A 19,313-nucleotide genomic window follows, 5' to 3' on the forward strand; every position below is an offset into this window, starting at 1 on the left:
CGGGTTGTCTGAATCCGTCTTCGTGTTTCTTCTAATACGGTCTGGAATCGGCGGTATTTTGGTATTTTCCTGTTGGAAGATTTCGTTGGTTGTTTACGATATCTGGGAGCTTGATTTGAACCATTCTTGAGTGGTCATCGATGTAGGCGTTCGCTCTAAAATGAAATATATGATAATAGCAGCCATCTCGTAAAATACAGTCGGCACTGTACTTCGATGTTGTCACTATCTTCATGAAGTGTGTGGGATGATTACTGTTCTTAGAATAAATTCGATGAACTGCGTATACCTTGGCTTGTATTTGGGGTTCTATGGTTTGTCTAATTTCTTCAGGTTGAATTGATGGGTCGCGCCCTGAGGAATACAGAATAAAGATTGACTGACTTTTCGTGGGGAACAACTTACTTTAAATTCAGTGTTCCATGGCTGGCACAGATAGGTTTGGTCTGCAATAGTGGCTGGTTGGATGAGGATTCCTCCCGGCGTAAAATAACGGGTCCTGGACGGTTCGATGGTTGCCCCAGGCTTGGCTTGGGCGATCAACGCGGGCGGTTTGGTACGGCGTGAGGTTCGGCGGTAAGCCGTCGACGATTACAGGCGGCACTAACGGTCTGACTGGCGAGGATTCTAAAGAGGAGGAAGAAGCAGCGGTCGTCATCTCGTGCTCAAAGTCCAGGGCGACGTAGCACAATTTTTCTTTGATGTCACGGACAATTTCGCGTTTGGCTGTGGTGGTGAAACTGTAGCCACGTTCTGTTAGGATCTTCATGAGGAAAGTATCTCCGAACGTGCGACGAGGATGGGATTCGAACCCACGCGGGCATTGCCCAATGGATTAGCAGTCCATCGCCTTAACCTCTCGGCCACCTTGTCCTCAAGACTTTTAACCCCTTTAAAGTTTGAGAATAGGTTGAGGTCTCTCTCCCTCGGATTTTCAAGGGCCGACAGGAGCGCTCCGGACACCGCAAGAACCGTGGTGCTTTATGACAACTCTTCCCGGGACTCCCGTCGACGTCTTCGAGTTTGGTTGCGTTACCGCACTTGGGCCAAAGGCCTATCTCCGTGTCCGGGTTCGGGAATATTAACCCGATTCCCTTTCGGTCCTCAGTCCTCAAGGTTCTCACTTGAGTATTTGCTACTACCACCAAGATCTGCACCAGCGGCGGCTCCAGGCGGGCTTGCGCCCGGCACCTTCAACGCTCGCCGCTGCGAACCTCCTACTCGGCGCGGCATAAGTTAAACTCAAGCCTACTCATTCCACATTTATGTCACCCTTCACTGCCTGCAGACAGTTGTGGGAAGGTGACTGCTGTCTCGAGTTAAAATAAGAAAAAGATGAACAAAAAATAAGTAAATAATGAAAATAAAAAAGGATATATTAATGATTCAATTAGCATAAATAATTGTGAAATATATAATGTTATTGACACCATTTATGCAACAGAATTAGAAATTGAAAATACTTGAATTTCTAATACAGATACACATTATTTAGATTTAGAGGTTAAAGTAATGATAAAAATGATATCAAAAGTAAAAACAAATGAATTGGAGGTTAAGACTGATAGACAGTGTATCCCTACTGCAAAGTGGGTCCTATTTCTGCAGTCTCCTCCAAAACCTAGGATACATTTTATAATCTCATGTTGTAGCTTGTACCTTAGGATCCTTTCTAAAAATATGCAGCTTATTTTGTTTATGGCTTAAAAATTTATGGTTATAATTAATCAGAGGTTGGGGTTTGCTGTTTTTAATGCAGTCCTTCCTCTTGATTTTGTTTATTCTTTTGGCTTCATTTGGATGTAATTATTTAATTTCACTATATGTATGATACCATTTCCAAAATGAGGTAAAACTCTATATTTTAGCATTTTTGGGTTGAAGTGAAATTCCACACAGGGTTTTACAAAAAAATTTGCAGCTATATATGAAGCTGTTGCAAGTTTTTGACTCCTATAGGACATAGTTGTAAACTTTGTAGATGTATGTGTGTTGTTGACTTATTCTCTTCACTAAGATCAACAGTAGTTTTTTGTGTTGTTGGCTACTTGTTTCTGTTCTTGTTCTTTGTTTTCAGAGTCAATATGAAGGCCTTTATCTTGGTTTCAGTGGGATAATTCTGACCACTTTGATCAATGATACTCTGCTGCATTCAGTGCAGCATGCTTATACTTTCAGGTTCCAACTGAAAATGAAAATGTCATCTATCTGCTTCAAAAACTTGTTCTTTAGTTCTCAAATTAATTTCAGAATCATTTAAATGCCCACAGACAACACAGCATTAAAGAATATACAAGAATAAAAGATTATTGATTTTGTATACACCCTTTTAAACTAAATATATGAATAAATTTTGTTATAAATATCCCTTACCACAGTAATTTCTGAACAAATTTCTATTTCTGTCAGGTACATACAATATTTATTTTCAGTTGCATTAGAGAAGTTAAAGTTTCTTCAGTTTTTGAAAGTTCCCTCTTCAAATATTTTTAACTACAGTAATTACTCCTAGTAACAGATATATTGTGATATTATTAGGATACTTTGACACATGCAGAATATCCAGTATTGGGTTATTTTTAGAGTGCAGGATACATGCATCTGTTATTGTTGATTATATGATATAAAAATATGTTTTCAACTAAACAAAGGGTGTGTTTCTATTGATAAATGTATAACTTAATATCTGTAATATATTATTCCAGTTATCCAAATTACATAGGTTAATAAAAATAACTTCTTAACTCTTTAAGATTGTTTTCACTGCATTTGTTCATATTCTTAAAAATAATTAGCATCAGGAAGGTGTAGAATATTTTTTTTTAATCTATACAGGATATATCCAGAGTGGACAAGCCTGTATCTAAATTGCAGCCCAATGGAATTTTAACAAGAAATATTGAGGATATCCAAACTTCAGTGGTAGAAAGTAGACCACAGCAAATGCCTGTTCCTGTAGTTCTAGAAACTGTGGAAACAAAACAAGAAAATGGGTCTCAAAACTGGAACAGTAAGCCACAGAATCTAACTGTGCCTAATGCAGCATGTGGAGACCGCAGCCTTATTCTTTCTGGCCCTCCAACACCCGAACCTCGTACACCTGAACCAGAATTTGAAGTGAAACGAGAGGTTTTGTAAACTTGTTTTACTTGCATTAAATGTTTAAGAATTGTATAAACCAGTGGTTTCCAAATTGTGCACCACAGCAAACTCACAATAGTGCTGTGGGATGTTTCAATTTTTTCAGGGAAATACATCTGTTGGACACTGTGCAAACTACCAGCTTGAGGTAGTTCACAGTTTTAACGTTAGATCATACTACATTTCTTTCGATGATGTTCTCGAATATTTGAGATGTGTTTTTGTTTCCTTGTACTTTCAGCTATGCCAGTAACTTCTCGAACTTTTTCATTTCTTGGATTTTTTATATAAATTCCTGTCGACTCTCTGGGTCTGTCAGTAATTGAAATAACTGAAAGGTGTTGTGATCAAGTGTCTGCAAGTTCTAGCAAAGTTCATTAAATTATTATGTTGATTTTTAGTCCTTGTGCATAAGAATGGAAAGATTTTGAACATTAATAAGAAGTGAAGAAAATGATGGCAAAATACAGACCAGTGGCAAAGTTGTGAAGAAACAGAAATATCAAGAATATGACAATAGTTATCTAGATTGTGGTTTTACTTCGGTAGATGTCAGTATGAAAAGTGTCTGCAATGTGTATTATATCTAAAAGTTTTGGCTCTAGAGTGCATGCATCCAAGTAAACTAAAATGCCACTTAGAGACCAGTCATCCTAACATGGCTAGTAAATCCCATGATTATTTTAACAGAAAGTTAAAATAATTGAAAGAACAAAAAGGTACATTTTTGAAACAAGCATCGATACCAAGCAATGCTTTGCTAGCATCCTTTAAGGTGGCATATAGAGTTGCAAAATGTAAAAAGCCTTGCATCATCACAGAAGAACTAATTTTACCAGCTGCAGTGGATATGGTGAACATTATGATTGATGAATCTACAGGAAGACTGCTTTCAAAGGTGCTTTTATCCAACAATACTATCAGTTATAGAAACCAACACATGGCTGAAGACCTTTAACAATCAGCTAAATGAAAAAATGAAAGGGAAGGAATTCAAGTTATAGCAAGATGAGGCAACAGATAGTAACAAGGATGCTCATTTGATTTGCTACACACAGTTCATGAATGGTGACACAATTGTGGAAGACCTCTTTTATAAGGATATCACTGCAGGTGCGAAAGCTCAAGACTTGTTTGAGATACTTGACACTTATGTTTGAAAACAACTTAGATTGGACTAAGTACGCTGGCTGTATGTCCAGCTGTTGTGGAGGATTGCAGGCACTTATACAGAGCAAAGCTCTTGATTCACTGTGTACCCACTACATAATCCACAGAGAAGCCCTTGTGTCAAAGCACCTGTGTCCTCCACTTAACCTAGTCCTGAAAAGTGTGTTGAAAGTGGTGAACTTTATAAAAATTTGGCCAGAGAAGGCAAGGATTTTTAATAAAACTGTGTGAGGACATGGGATTTGAGCACACATCTTTGTTATGCTAATGTAGCTTGTGATGGATCTCCTATATGTTCGAATTACGACCAGAACTCTACTCTTATCTCATAGAAAAAGAACACAAATGTGCTAAAAACTTCTTGAATACTGATTTTTTGTCAAAATTAGCACACCTGTGGGATCTCTTTAAAAAACTGAATGCGTTGAATGTCTTTCTGCAGGTAAGCAACACACACATTCTGAAACTTGCAGAGAAGCTTTCAGCCTTCAGAAAAATGGAGAAGAAAAATGAATGTAGATGGTGGCAAAGACTGTTTCCCCTGTTACAGCAGTTTGTTACATCCAATGAAGTTGATTTGACCCATGAGCTAAAATGTATTTTTGAAGAGCACCTAACACAGCTCAATGACTGGTTTAAAAATTTCATTCCAGAAGATATGGAGAAGTTTGCATGGATTCAAGACTCATTCAAGGCTAAGATTCCATCTGAATTTACCTCTGCAGAAGAAAATCTTATCGAGCTGTCTTTTGACAAGACTTTAAAAACAAAATTATGCAGCATGGAATTAACTGAGTTTTGGATATCATTTAAAGATGAATATATCCACTGCTAAGTGGTAAAGCTCAGTGAATTGTAATTCCATTTGCGATGTCATATCTCTGTGAAGCTGGGTTTTTAGTGGTTGCTGTGATGAAAATCAATGTAAAATAGGAAATGAGGGTGGTGGTGTCCAATCTGATTCCAATGTTTGAGTAGCTGTGTGGTGCATAACAGGTGCACACATCCTATTAGTAATTGTGCTTGTTTAAAAATGAAATAAAAATATTGTTTTTACTTTCATTTTACATGTATTATTCTATCAAATGGCTAATAAGTTGTTAAGACATAACTACTTAAAAATGACACTGTTGGTTTTTTTTTTTTTTTTTTTATGAGAGGCACCATGAAAAAATAGTTGCTTTTAAAGCTGTTAGTCAGTTAATAATATTTCTTAGTGTCACAAATGATTTTTTATTGTATCTTTTTGGTGCTGCAAGTAAATACTGTTTAACCCCTTTCTGGACCTGAGGGGTGTCACCAATATCTTCTGATACTTTTCCTTCTCATAGTAGAAATATTTGATCAAATTACAGAAATTGTAATATAAATCTACTAAATAGTATCTAGTTTCTGCCTTTATAAAAATCTATATAATTTGGTGTTGTGAGAAACTACTTTGAAAAAAAAAAAAAAAAAGATGCCTTTATTGTAAAATTTCATTTTTTAAATTGTTGGTCAAAAGGTTGTATTTTATATATACAGACAGTTTTAACATGATTGAAATTCATTAATGTATTTCTTTTCATACTTTATTTTGCCAATTGAACTAGTCACCACTTCCAGCTATATAAATTATAAAAAACACTGCAAACACTGACAAACATTTTTTTGTGACCTAGGACATCTTTCAAAATGGCTTCACCATTACCTTTGTCAGTCTAGGTCTCTTGATATTTGCTAACACTGTTCTTGGTTGAAATCATTTTATGTCTAATGAATGTGGTTTCTTTGCAATAAATAATAAGGCCTTTTATTTTTGTACAGCTTTCAAATACAGTAGTAATATTGGATAAATAATTTTTTAATTTTGGAATATTTTTAGTTGCCACCATACTCATGATACATAACTAAACTTACCTTTATGGTTCCCCACTGGTACAGCTGCAAGTCAACAGATTTACAACACTAAAATCAGGCGTTTGAATCTCCTAGGTGGACTCAGCAGAGAGTCCAGTGTGGCTTTGCTATAAGAAAAACACCTTTACCTTTATGTATTTGTGTTAGAAAAATATTTCTTGTAATTTAAAACAAAAACATTTTCAGTAGCAAAAAGAACATAAAAAGAAACTATAGTTATAGTTGTCAGTTATTTCTTTTTCTGAACCTCCTATTAGGCTCCTTTTCTCACCATTACAGTTGCTCTGTATAGCCAAAATCTGGGAAGTTACTCCTCAAACCACTTCATTTATTCAAAATTTACAAAAATATAATCTGTTTTAACCCATTGTTTTTATCCATTAGATCTAGCAGTTTTCAAAGCAGAGTTTTCTCAGTCGTGTATATACCATATGCTGTTATGTGATAAAAGGTTTGCAGCAAAAGGCTAGTAAAAACTTACTAACAGAGAAGGAAAATCTTGTAAACACAAAACATAATTTTATTTTTTAGGGATGGTAATTACTTAGCAAATATAAATCTGTATTTTCAGATGGGCTGAAAAATTATATTTTAACAGATATATTGTTTACAAGCAAGATTCCAGAGTTATTTAATCTTGGTGGAGTTAATATTCTGCTTAAATTGAAAATTAAGGTATAGCTCTGGTATTTTTTCTTGCCAACCTCTGTAAACCATGATTACATTAAGTAAATGTTATATAATATAAAAATATAAATTCTGAATTATATTTCATGAAAATTTTTCAAATAGCTAAGTCATTTTACTTGAATTTAAAAAATTTGATGTACTTGAGTGTAGTTGATACCTGAAAGGCATTCATTCATTGTAATAGCTAAAATATAATGTAATTTCCCTGTTTTTTTCACTCAAATATTTTTTAATTTCTTTACACCATAATAAAAAAATTATTAAGAGCTCTTTGTTTTTGCTAAATTAGTGCACAATTGTTTTACTTGTTGGAATAAGTATTGAGTATTAACAGAAAAGATGGTTCATGCTTTTCAGAGAATCTATACGACACTGATCAGGGACCACACGGGGCTGGGTTTTAGTATAGCAGGAGGTAGAGGGGGTGAAGCTTACAAAGAAGACTGTGATGTATGTGTTTCCTTTCATTTCATCAAAATCATTATGTATCATTATTTGGTGAAGTCTTGTGTTGTTGAGTAATGTGAAATCAGCTAATTTCTTTAGTTTATATAAATATATGTGTATATTTATTTCTTTGTTTGACTCAAATGTTACTCCAGTTTATTAAATGTAGTTTAATAGCATTTAGACTGACATATCATTAACTTGACAGGTAAGGTATTCTTTGATTGTTTGTCACTCGGTCTGGTTAATTTTAATAACCAGCATCACCTCTTCATGTTTCTTTGAACTGGCTTCAAAAAAGTCTTAAAAGACAAGGAATGGAGTTACCTTTAGATTATGCTGTATGTTATTACTTAAATCTCAGTGTGTTTGTGTGTGTATCATAGTTATTTGCTGTTATACTTTTAAAAGTTAGAGACATAAATTTTTAAAACAGTTTTTGTTAGATAATATGTTTATGCTATTTATAACTATCTGAAGTTTATATGCTTGAATCTTATTAATGCTGAATATACAAGGTTGTATGTTAAAAACTGTTGCTTAATGTTTGAGAGTTAAAAATGTTTGTATAAAAATGATATAATTGTGCATTTTCAGGATATGCATACACACTAATAATTGGTACCATGTTTTTAGTGGTTTGTTCCAAAATAATTGTACATGTTTAGATGTGTATATGTGTATTGGAAATGGGTTTTTTTCCATACTAGGTTGGAAAGTAATTAATTAATTTTTCAGGGTATATATATTTCAAGAATTGCTGATGGGGGAGCTGCAAGCAAAGATGGCAAACTGAAAGTTGGTGACAAAGTGCTTTCTATTAATGGGGTGGACATGGATAGTGCAAGGCATGATCAGGCAGTTGCCATGCTGACTGGGTTAGAAAGATTTGTTCGGCTTGTTGTGCTCCGGGAACAGGCAAGATCTTATACTAAAAAGTTGTTTTTAAACTGTTACCTTGTGATAATAACCATGATATTAATTTCTTAAAAATAAACATAAAAAGACAGAATTATTATTACTTTCTGAATAATAATTTTAAAGATTAATAACCATTTCAAAATAATGCAGTTTAAGAAGAGAAGAAAAACAAAATTCAGGTTGATTGATACTGTTTTAATTAGTATTATTCTTTTTAAAGATAAGCTTTATTCTATAATAAAATTTAAGGATATTTTGTGTAACAGATCTCTGACTGTATTTTATTAAATAACATAATGTAATACTTATTGGTGTTTTTATAGTGTTATATCTAGTTAATCTTTTGTGTATGTATTATATTGAAAGTAGTTCTCAGATGGATGGAGAAAAATTTAAAAGCCAATCACTTAAGTTGAAATACTTGTTTTATTTTAAAGGAATGTTATTACACATTTATTATTTAGGTTGTACTCAAGGATTCGAACAATCCAAAAGACCCAGAAAAATCTCAGTCTAACAGCCAGAAATCTCCAAAAGTTTTTGGCAGGCCTCGTCCCTATACAGGGTTTTATTCATCTAGCTCATACATGGCCAATCGTCCGTCCTACACAGGTAGTTACAAAAGGCCAGACATATCACCTGGTGGAGAGGCTGATGCTAAACCAACTTATTCTATTTTTACTAAGCTGCCAGGCTTACGGAATGAAACCACAGGGACTGTCTCTTCTTCATTAGCTAGTGCTCCGACATATCTTGGTTCTCCAGTAAATACTACGTCCACCTCAACTATTCACAACAGTCATCATACTGTCAGTAGATCTTTCTCAGAACAGATCCCTGTGGCATCAGGCAACACAATTCAGGCTCATCATCAGTCCAACTCCCAGAAATCACCTGCTGAGCTGGGTTTACCGATACATTTTTCTGATCCTGCTCACATTAATAGCACCATTTGTGTTGTGTCGAAAGGTACAATCCCAACTTCAACTCCTAATCATCTTAACTTCAATACAGCTGTCTCCCAAAATTTTGAGACACAGAAGCATCTCAGAAAGGCAAATAGTTTGGATGTTGCAATTGAAACCTTACCAGCTCATCGAAATAATAACCCTGTATGTGTTTCAACTTCATTAGAGGAGGTTTGTAGCAAACTTTATTCTTGTATCATAATAGTTATATAAAGTTGCACAAATGTTACTCATTTTATGGCTATTTATTGTATGACAATGATCTATGTGTTTTGTGAGTATGTTAAATACCTATAATAAAAGGTCTAAAGAAATGAAGCTAGTAGAAGAAATTGTTCAAAACTTGACATTTATTTTCCCAAGAGTATGTAGTTTTAGAAAAATAAAATGCTTTATTTTTTCTACAGTTTTAATAAAAGAAAATTCATTATTTAATGTAGTTATTCAGACTCATTTACAAGGTGGTTATTTTTAATTTAAAGTAAATATATTTTATTCTATTTTCCATTTCTCTACTGTATCAAACTTTAGCTATTATCATTAATGTACAGTGTAATGAAATATTAACAAATGGAAATATATACTTCATAAAATTGTCTTAAATTTTCTTGGGGTCATATGTTTAATTTCACTTATAGGTTATTTTTAAGGTTTTATTTCTCTTCCAATTCTTTGTCTTTCAATATTTATGTTGATACATCAAGTGGTGCCTGCAGGCCATTGTGTAGTTGTGATGGGCAGATTCTGGGCAGAGTTGTTCTTCACACTTAAAATAGTGTTTGCACATGCATGTTTTTATAAGTATTCACTAGTGAGTTGATCACACACAAAAATAAAAAATATTATGTAATCTTTCAAATGTGAATTTTAAAGCACAACTAGTAAATAATAAAGTAAAATATAAAAGTAAAACACAAGTACAGCTGAACTGTCTATCACTCTAATATATATAAGGGAAGAAAATGTGTGTTAGGGACACCACTGTTTTTCACATGTTCAGACTCGTACACTGATAATGTTTCTTGGCTTAGCTTCAACAAATAACATGAAATCAGTTTGTTTTTTTTTCTTTTTTGTGTATAAATATGCATGCCATTCAACTTAAAAACTGTTGTTTAGCAACAGAGCTTCAACTGTGAAACTGGATGTGAATTGTTTTTGACTTGGCAATCTTTAGAACAGTTTTTATCCAACTCTCTTGGAAATACACAAGTTACTTTTAAAGCACCTCAAGGTTTTATTTTGATGTCTGAACAAAGGCAGTCTACATCCTTGCACTTGTTTCTCCTATATTAGCTATAAATTTGAGATTTTTAACCTTGTTTATGATGGTTGCTGAAGTTTTAATTATTGTTTCAAAGGTTTATGTTGAAATAAAGAAATAAAAAACTTGCATAAAAGTTTGAATTAGGATATATTTCATATTAAGATACCTTTGCAGTAAAGTGGTTTAATTAAATGTTGAATATAAGTAGGTGACATGCACAGAAAGGGATTTAAAAATGGTATTATATGATTAAACTCATCTCATATTCATAGTAATGTGTTTGTGTGTGTATACACATTTAATCAATTTGTTTTATAAGAATTGTTTACAGACTTTCTTTCATTTAAGTAACAATCTGTTAACTTTGAATAATGTCAGAAAGTTCACTTGTTTACATTGTAACAGAATAAGGGTAAAAACACCTAGGTAAGAATACTGTGAATAAAACTTTTAATAAATTTATTTGAGTTATCTTGAGACTTGTGGATCTACAATACATATAAACCATATGTTAATAAACTAGATAAATCCAATGTGCCTTCAATTTATTTGTATACTATGTTAATTCAGGATGTAACACTAGTGAAAGCTGGTGGACCCCTCGGGCTAAGTATTATTGGAGGCTCGGACCATTCGTGTCATCCATTTGGTGCTGTGGAACCTGGTATTTTTATCTCCAGAGTAAGTATGTAACTATTAAAAATTACTTGTCATAGTTTGGTGAATGTTCTTGTGGTTTTCTCAGTGTTTGAAAGATTAATTGTCAGATAGTTTGGTGAATGTTCATGAGGTTTTCTCAGTGTTTCAAAAATTACTTTCCAGCTATATTTATGAATATTTTCTTTGGTTCTGCATAAGACTAGCATTTTTTGTACTAATTGGAACATATTATTACAGATGCTCTCTTTGACCACAACTTGTTTTTTTTGTGAAACCTCACAAACTTTGTATGTACATAAACAAAATATACCAGTAATCATGCTACCTGCAGGATAAGAATTGTAATGTTTGAGCTGGACTAAAATTCTGTGACTTCTACTTTCATGTACACATGTAAAATCTCAAAATTGAGTTGTTGTTTTTTCTAAACCTTTTAAAATGTGCAATTCAAAATTCAAGCTGGCATTCATTTAGACAATTTCAAACTTGGGATGATAAAAATTATTTTTGACTTCTAGATTGTTTCTGATGGTGCTGCTGCAAAAACCGGGAAACTTAGGATCGGGGATCGTATTTTGAAGGTAAAATTATTGTTTTGTTAGAAATACATATATACAAAGATGTGTATTTAATAAAAAAGAAAAACGCCTGGAGCAGTTCACTTATTACCTAGCTAGATATTTATGATCAATCTCTTGATCTTAAGCTGACTTTGCTTATCATTTTATTTTACTTTCTTAAAGAAAGTGTTAATTGAAATTAACTCCCTTTGTGATGCATTTATTCCTTTTAGCTACAAAAAGATCTGTAGGAACCTTTTTTTTTTAAATAATAATAGTAAATTAACTATTTATATCTGGAGTAAAATGTTGCATTCTATCATTTAATTTAAATTACAACTAGGGAAAATGCACTTGGAATATCTGATGCTTAAATATTTAGATTCATAACAAGTTTTACTTTTATTAGTTACTAAAAATTTTCTTATGTTTTTTATAACTCCCACAGATATTAGCAGTCTAGTAGGAAAAATAAAATTAGTTTATGATTATCTAGTAACAAAAATTCAAAAGACCACGTCTGTTTGAAAATATTCTGGCAAATAAAATTTTTTTCAGTTTATGAGTAAGATCTTTAAAATACCATGTTTCTCCTAAAATCTTAAATTATATTATTTTTACACCAGGTTTTACCATTGTGGCAAATAAATTAATGTCATTGTTAGTTAACATAAAACTTTGAAAGATTGAATTTTAATAAACTTAATACCTATGTAATGCAAGTCTGTGAATGAAATAAATGACAATCTAAAATATTGCCTTTATTGGTTGAAAATACTTATTGCAGGTAAATGGAAGTGATATCAGAAAAGCAACACATCAGGAAGCTGTCATGGCATTGTTATCTCCTGTAGAACAAATGAAGTTGACTGTGTACCATGAACCGTTACCCTCGGGATGGCAGGTAGGGTGTGTGGAAAGCAGACCTCTTTAAGCTAACTTAGCATATGAGTTAAGATTTGAAAAGTGAACTGTACTGTGTTGAAACCTGTTCATCCTCAAGATGTGTGCTTTAAGTTCTAGTCTTCCTGGTGCACTGACATTTTTTTGAAGGATGTGAAGACAAGGTTGCTGATCTGTACAGAATAAGACATGAGAAGTAGTCATCTTGATTTCAAAAGTGTTACCATGGTCTTGCTTTAAGAATGACATTACACTGTAATAAACCAGTACAAATGAATTAGGTCACTTGCTGAGAAATCTTTTGTAGTTTCCTAACAGAAGAGAGCTTAAAAGAACCTTTATATTTTATGAGCAAAATAATGTTCTAGTGACAAAAAAGGTGGTTTTGACCTACTGGTAAAAAAAAGAAGTCATAATTTTGTCACATTTTTTATTTTTCCAGTGCCCAACAGATTATTTTTTTGTTGATAGATGAATTAGAATTAATCATTTTATGCATTAAAGTAGCATTTATTGAAAGTAAAATTATTGAAACCACATTGGACTGTTAAATCATCTCTGTTGCATCAGTCTCTATATGTTTATAACTGTTAACACTCTCTGATTCATGAAGAAGTTTAAGCCAAAGAATTATAAAAAAAAAATCTTTTTGCCCAGGTTTTGTACAAAACTTTAATGGGATTGATAATTATTACTTGTGAATGTCTGTGTTTTTATAACTTTTTTTTTTGTAGTTAGTTTATGTAATTAGTAATTTGTAATAATTACAGCTCAATTTAATAAATGATAATTTATTGATTTTGATGCTTGAGAGTATGTCATCTGAAACATTTTCTTTCCTATCATTAATTTACATTGTTTTAAAAGATTGTTGTTTTGGCAGAGTAGATAGTGCTGGTATTTACTCCATACTAAGAACTGTACATTTTTTGTTAAAGCAAGGATCATCTTGTGTTTATTTATCCCAAAAATTGTTCATTGTATCTGTGTGCTTATGCTGCTGTTTATATATTAAAGTTATTGTAGATTCAGTAAAGATAAATTTTGAATTCTATGTGCTTGGGCTGTGGGTTTGGTTCCTATAAAAATAATATATATATTCTTATTTCTGATCATAAAGCTGGTAAAGAATTTGTTCTTTTTGTGTGCTTACAAATGTGTGTTTTTCCAGAGCTCTTGGTTTCTTGAAGATAATATGAATTATCAAATTATTTATTAAATGAAGCTTACCTTGTATTGGTATGATGCAGTTTTGAATATGGAATAAGAAAACTTACATTGTTTTATACAGGTTTAAAGGAGCATACAGGGTTCATGTTTCTTAGCCACATCTCACATTTGTATGTAAGAAACAAAACTTGCAGAAGGTATACCTGAAAAGTATTTTAGAAATGCTGATGTTGGTTGTTGAGTTCAAACTAAATAATAGTGCATAAGTGTTTTTAATTGAAGGTTTTATTAATCTTCTACTTTAAAAACTACTGAACATATATGTCTATTAATGAAGAAATTTTTAAACATTTAAAAAGGTTACCATATAAGTAGCCCATAAATACTAATAATTTCCAACCTGACAGTTAAAACTGAGTTGTAGCGTGAATTACTTTAAAAAATGATTGCAAATTGGACCCAAAACTGCATAATTATTGTACTTTGGTTCAGTTTTTTTTTCATTGTTTATTCTTTACTTATAACATTAGGTTTATATTACTGGAAGAAATTGGCTTTTGCCTTTGGAGGAGGAAAAATACATTTTACCTCCTGAAATCTTCTATAGAGGAAGAAGAATATTCCACTTCCAGTTTCTTTTATATTAATATTAATGGTTTCAGAGTGAATTGAGATGAAACATTGTTATTTTAAAAAAAAGTGCAAAAGTACCTCTATACTGTAAACAATTACATTGTTTTTAATACAGTTATATTGTTTTAAATAAAAATAATCCAGTTGAAAAATATCAATAACAAAGATTGTTTTGCCTTTGTACAAAACTGATGATTGGTCAGTTTCTGAAGAGATGTATCTTTTAATGTTTCTATTCTCAAGAAATTCTTTCTTAATAAATCTCCATGTTTTACATATTGGTCTCTGGAGATTTATTAATAAAAGGTTAATGTTGGGAATTGGTTTTCTGTGCTTTCCATAATAAGATGATAATTCATATTTGTTGTTAAATAAAGTAATTATAGTATTCAAGATTCCAAGATTTAATTTTCGGTTTGTTTTTGCACAAGTTCTCTAAGTATCACAAGATTTGTGATGACCTGATGTTATAACTTTTTAGCACATAATTTAAATGAAAGGTTATGGATGTTTTTTTAACTCGTTATGTGTTCATTTACGCTGGTTATTTGGTACTGGTAGTACTTAATTTTGGAAATATAAGAAAAACAAAATTTATTAAATAAATCAAAATAATGATATATTTTGGGAAACTAGGTCATTGCTTGAATATTGCTAAGGAAAGTGTTAATACCTGTTGTTTGTTATGCTCTTGCCAGTAAGGTTTAGTTATCTTGTGATGTTGAACAAACTTCTGATCTCAGGCTTGATCTCCATCACTATAAGCCTTTCTTTGGATCACTTTGACAAAAGAAATAAAACATTGAGGTTTGAGCACTTCCTTTTTTTTCTTCTTTCAGCATATCTTCCTTGGATAATGACAAATAAAAGCTTAAACAATTTTTCTCAGGGCTATCTCACTAATTTCGTGGCAATTATTTTGGGTATATTTTAATTTAAATCTACTGATAAATATAACTGACATCAATGTATTTATTGTATAGCTATTGTAGTGTTCTCAACATCAATACTTGAAAAATATTTCATTCATCTTTTAAATTACTCACTAGGTAACCTCAGTAGTATTCATTGTAATTGATTATTGTTGAATTAATTGTGGTAGCAAGTAGAATTTGTTAGTCTCTAAATTATATGTTGTATGTTGTGAGCAAATAACTGTCTTTCGGACATTCTACATTTCTGGTGTTATGTAATGTTTGCATAATTCTTGTATTTGTGCTAGCAAGATGAAACTTTTGCAGGAAAAAAAACACAAGTATATTTAACTCCTGTATGTTTGGAGAAGCCTAGTTTATCTATGGCCTTATCATACGATGATAACATATAAATATTACTTTATTGAACTAGTGATTAAGTTTAAATAACAATTAAATGTGATGATGTATTTAAGTCTCTCACAGTTAATACACAGTTAAGTTGTAAATTCAGCTGCACTTTTGAAACAAGTATTCCAGTAGGTAGTGTTTTCTGAATATAAAGATGTATTTTTTAAGAGCTTTAGGTACAAAAAGTATGTTGAAATTTAACAACCCTCCAAATTTACCTCTTGAACCTTTAGTTTTTAAATATTTGTGTTATGTAAGATTTCTTAATCTCAAGACTTTTAGTTGGTACTTTGAACCATCAGTGATGTTTTGACAGCATTTATTTCCACCACACACCTCACTCGTTTAAAATATGTCACACTTGAAGTGATACTTCTTGTAAAGTAGTAGAAGCTAATAAGGTGAGACATGATGGTATCTTCTGGGAAGCTTTTTCTTTCAGACACTGACCAAATCTGAATGTAAATAATGTAGAAAAACACTGGAGAAGGTTCCAGCAACCAAGTGTGTCTGTAAGCTAACTTCTTTCTCCTCTCCTTTTATACATGCTACTCCTCCTAGCAGCAAATGTCTGTCTTAAAACCTGTGCCCGTGGTTGTAAGTAAACCTCCAGCTGGGGTCCTTTTCTTGTATTATAAATAAGGTCAGTTTTCCACCTTATGTAGTATATTATGTTGTCAGTGCCAACAGTGACTTGATTTTGTTCTTTATTATTATTATTATATGTTACAGATTAAGAGTTTTATGACTTTTAGGCTCCCATATTAAACTTATTAAATAACTTCTACATATTTCTAAATAACTTGTTTGGTTATTTTTTTTATTAAGTTTTAGTGATATCCCTGTTTTGTTTTTAGCATGACAGCATCAAGTCTTCCTGTCATTGGGATTATTCTGAACTATAATCTCACATTTTTCTGACTTTCTGACTAAAAATTCCTTTAAATTGAATTCTTTTACTTAATGCTTTTTCTTGTTTGATGCAATTAGCTTTTTTTTTTCTGCATCTTTATTTTTATAACTGAGGATTGGTTTTCAAATTTATCTTCACTTCTTCAGTGTTTGTTTTCAATTTTTTATAATCTGAAAGTTTTATACATATAAAACATCTGAAATGCATTTTATTGTGCATATGACAAATATTTTTCATATTGCAGAAGTTACTAATAAAAATGTAAGATTTGTAGTGTGACCAGCATGTACAACTTACCAAAGTTTTACAAACTTGGTGTTTTAACTTTTAATGTGAAATATTTGAACCTCTTGTTTTTTTCTAGGAATTGCATGTTTTTATGACATAATGTTAAGTTGCACCTGTGAATTTTTTGCTTGTTTTGGTGTTAATGGCATTGAAATTCCAAGTTTTTTATGGAATAACATTTTAAACTTATAGCATGCAGTTCTCATTGTTTTTATAATTTTGTATAATTTTTAATCAAATTTATTTGTTTTAAGAGTTCTGTTATCATTTACTTAAAAATATTGAATTTTTCAAAATATTGCTGGTTAATATAATTTTATAAATAGATCAGTAAACATTTTTATAGATACTGAGTAACAGATGAAACTAGCCAAATTTGAATTGACACTTGTAATGTACAAAAAGGAACTTACATTTGTGGCAAAAAATTTGTGGATTTGAAACTTATAACAAATATAGTAGTTCTTTAATCTTATTTTGTCAATGATTAACTGCTTTCTCATATTATTAGTTACTGTTTAACACAAAACATTCTTAAATTTAAAAATTTATATTTCTTTAGTTGAAAATTATTCTGTTTTGTAAAAGAATCAACCGTACATTTTCATGTGTTATTTCATAAAGTGTGTTTTATATTTTTAGCAACTCAATTTAAATTTGGAATGTTTCTGCTTTACCTTAAAACGTCCTGTAAGCAACTTATATTGGTAATTGTAATATATAAAAGGCTGTTCTAAAAGGTTGAAATTAATCATTGTAGTAACATGAGTGTTATGTAGTAACTTTCTGTTAAGATAAAATGTGTTGATTATATGTTTAAGGAATTGAAAATAGAAAAGAAACCTGGAGAAAAACTGGGAATGACAATCAAAGGTGGCACTAAGGGTCATCCTGGAAACCCTTTAGATAAAGAAGATGAAGGAGTCTTTATTTCTAAGGTACTGTCATTACAAGGAAAAATCATATGTGCTTATTGTAATCTAACTTGAGCAATGTGATGTCATACAACCATATTATGTACTCACCAGTTGTAATAGTGAATAATGTTTTGTTTTCAACAGATTAATTCCACTGGAGCTGTGTATAGAGATGGAAGGTTAAAACCAGGAACAAGAATAATTGAGGTTTGTATTTTAATTTGAAACTACCATTCATGAAGGGAAAATCTTAGTTGCCAAATTAAAAGTTTTCAAGTAGATATGAATATTTTTCTTCTAGTCCAGGTAGAACTGAGAAAAGGTGATATTTTATTATGGTTACAAAGATATTTTTTGTATTTAAATTGTTCTTTTGTGTGCACTTATACCTTTAACTAAAATAACTTTGGTATTTTCAAACACTAGATAGTTGTGGAGGACATTTAAGATAATTTATTTTCTCTTTGTGATTAACACAGGTTAATGGTATCTCATTACTTGGAGCTTCACATCAGGAGGCTGTAAATGTTTTGAGAAATGCTGGAGATACAATAAAACTATTAATTTGTGATGGGTATGATCCTGCAGCTGTTGCAAATACCATTCAACATGATGATAACAAACCAGGAAACAGGGTATCAGTGATGTCTGTCTCTTCTATTGATCGAGATGATGAGGACATGCTCATTCTCAGACAGGTTGTTGTTGTTTTTGATCCCACTACATATAGAAAAAGTTATCTTGTCAAAATTATTCCCTTTACAATATTTTTTTTTTACTTCCATAACATACATTTGCATTGTTGCTCCAAAGTAAAACAACTTTTTTTAAGATTGTTATGAAAGCAATGTAATTTTTAATACTTATTTTACCAACATTTTTAAGTGTAAGAAAAACATCTTAAAATTTACAAGTCAAATATCCTTCTCAACTACAGAAAATAAAATGTGTAACTTTTATGGTGACAATTTAAGAGTTTTAAAAAAGACATTGCAGAGAATTCTAGTGTTTCTTATAACATGTTAGCTACACTTGTCTACTTGCTTGATTTATACGATATTTGAAAGTTACCGTATCAAATGAAGTTTAAATATATCCTTGTTTCTTTTGTCCTTAGGAGCAGGAAACATTGAGGGAAGCTGCTGAATGGGAGAAGGAAGATAAAGAAAAAGCTGTAGGTTTATATTTTTAATTAGTTATCCAGTTGAGATCCTATTAAGTCTAAAGTGAAAACATGCACTTTATTGTGGTATAACAATTAGAACACTACTTGATTTTAGTACATATTAATTAAAAGTGTATAGGAAATTTTATTACCAGAAAACTATACTGGACAGTTTAAAATAAATTTGTGATGACAAGAAACCCACTTCAAGTAAAAATGTATTCTCAAGATGGCTGCTATGGATATTAGCACTTTAAAATTAACAATGAAATCAAC

At 31.6% G+C, this 19,313-nt stretch overlaps 1 protein-coding gene and 1 non-coding gene across 3 annotated transcripts in view; one reads left to right on the forward strand and one right to left on the reverse strand.

The window, feature by feature from the left end:
- Positions 1-19,313, forward strand: part of LOC143223332 (protein lap4-like) — a 79,641-nt gene that overhangs the window by 42,629 nt on the left and 17,699 nt on the right. Inside the window, exons 20-30 of one of the 2 annotated variants that reach the window (XM_076451199.1) lie at positions 2,836-3,129; positions 7,258-7,350; positions 8,086-8,265; positions 8,733-9,407; positions 11,074-11,184; positions 11,682-11,744; positions 12,511-12,627; positions 17,777-17,893; positions 18,017-18,079; positions 18,352-18,570; positions 18,990-19,046. In XM_076451199.1, coding sequence (XP_076307314.1) covers positions 2,836-3,129; positions 7,258-7,350; positions 8,086-8,265; positions 8,733-9,407; positions 11,074-11,184; positions 11,682-11,744; positions 12,511-12,627; positions 17,777-17,893; positions 18,017-18,079; positions 18,352-18,570; positions 18,990-19,046 — 1,989 coding nt within the window. The remainder of the gene's footprint in view (positions 1-2,835; positions 3,130-7,257; positions 7,351-8,085; positions 8,266-8,732; positions 9,408-11,073; positions 11,185-11,681; positions 11,745-12,510; positions 12,628-17,776; positions 17,894-18,016; positions 18,080-18,351; positions 18,571-18,989; positions 19,047-19,313) is intronic. The other variant, XM_076451200.1, reaches the window with a different exon arrangement.
- Positions 792-873, reverse strand: TRNAS-GCU (transfer RNA serine (anticodon GCU)). The gene has a single exon. It is a non-coding gene; the product is annotated as a tRNA-Ser (tRNA).

Source organism: Tachypleus tridentatus, chromosome 8, assembly GCF_004210375.1.
Source record: "Tachypleus tridentatus isolate NWPU-2018 chromosome 8, ASM421037v1, whole genome shotgun sequence".
Lineage (NCBI taxonomy): Eukaryota > Metazoa > Arthropoda > Merostomata > Xiphosura > Limulidae > Tachypleus > Tachypleus tridentatus.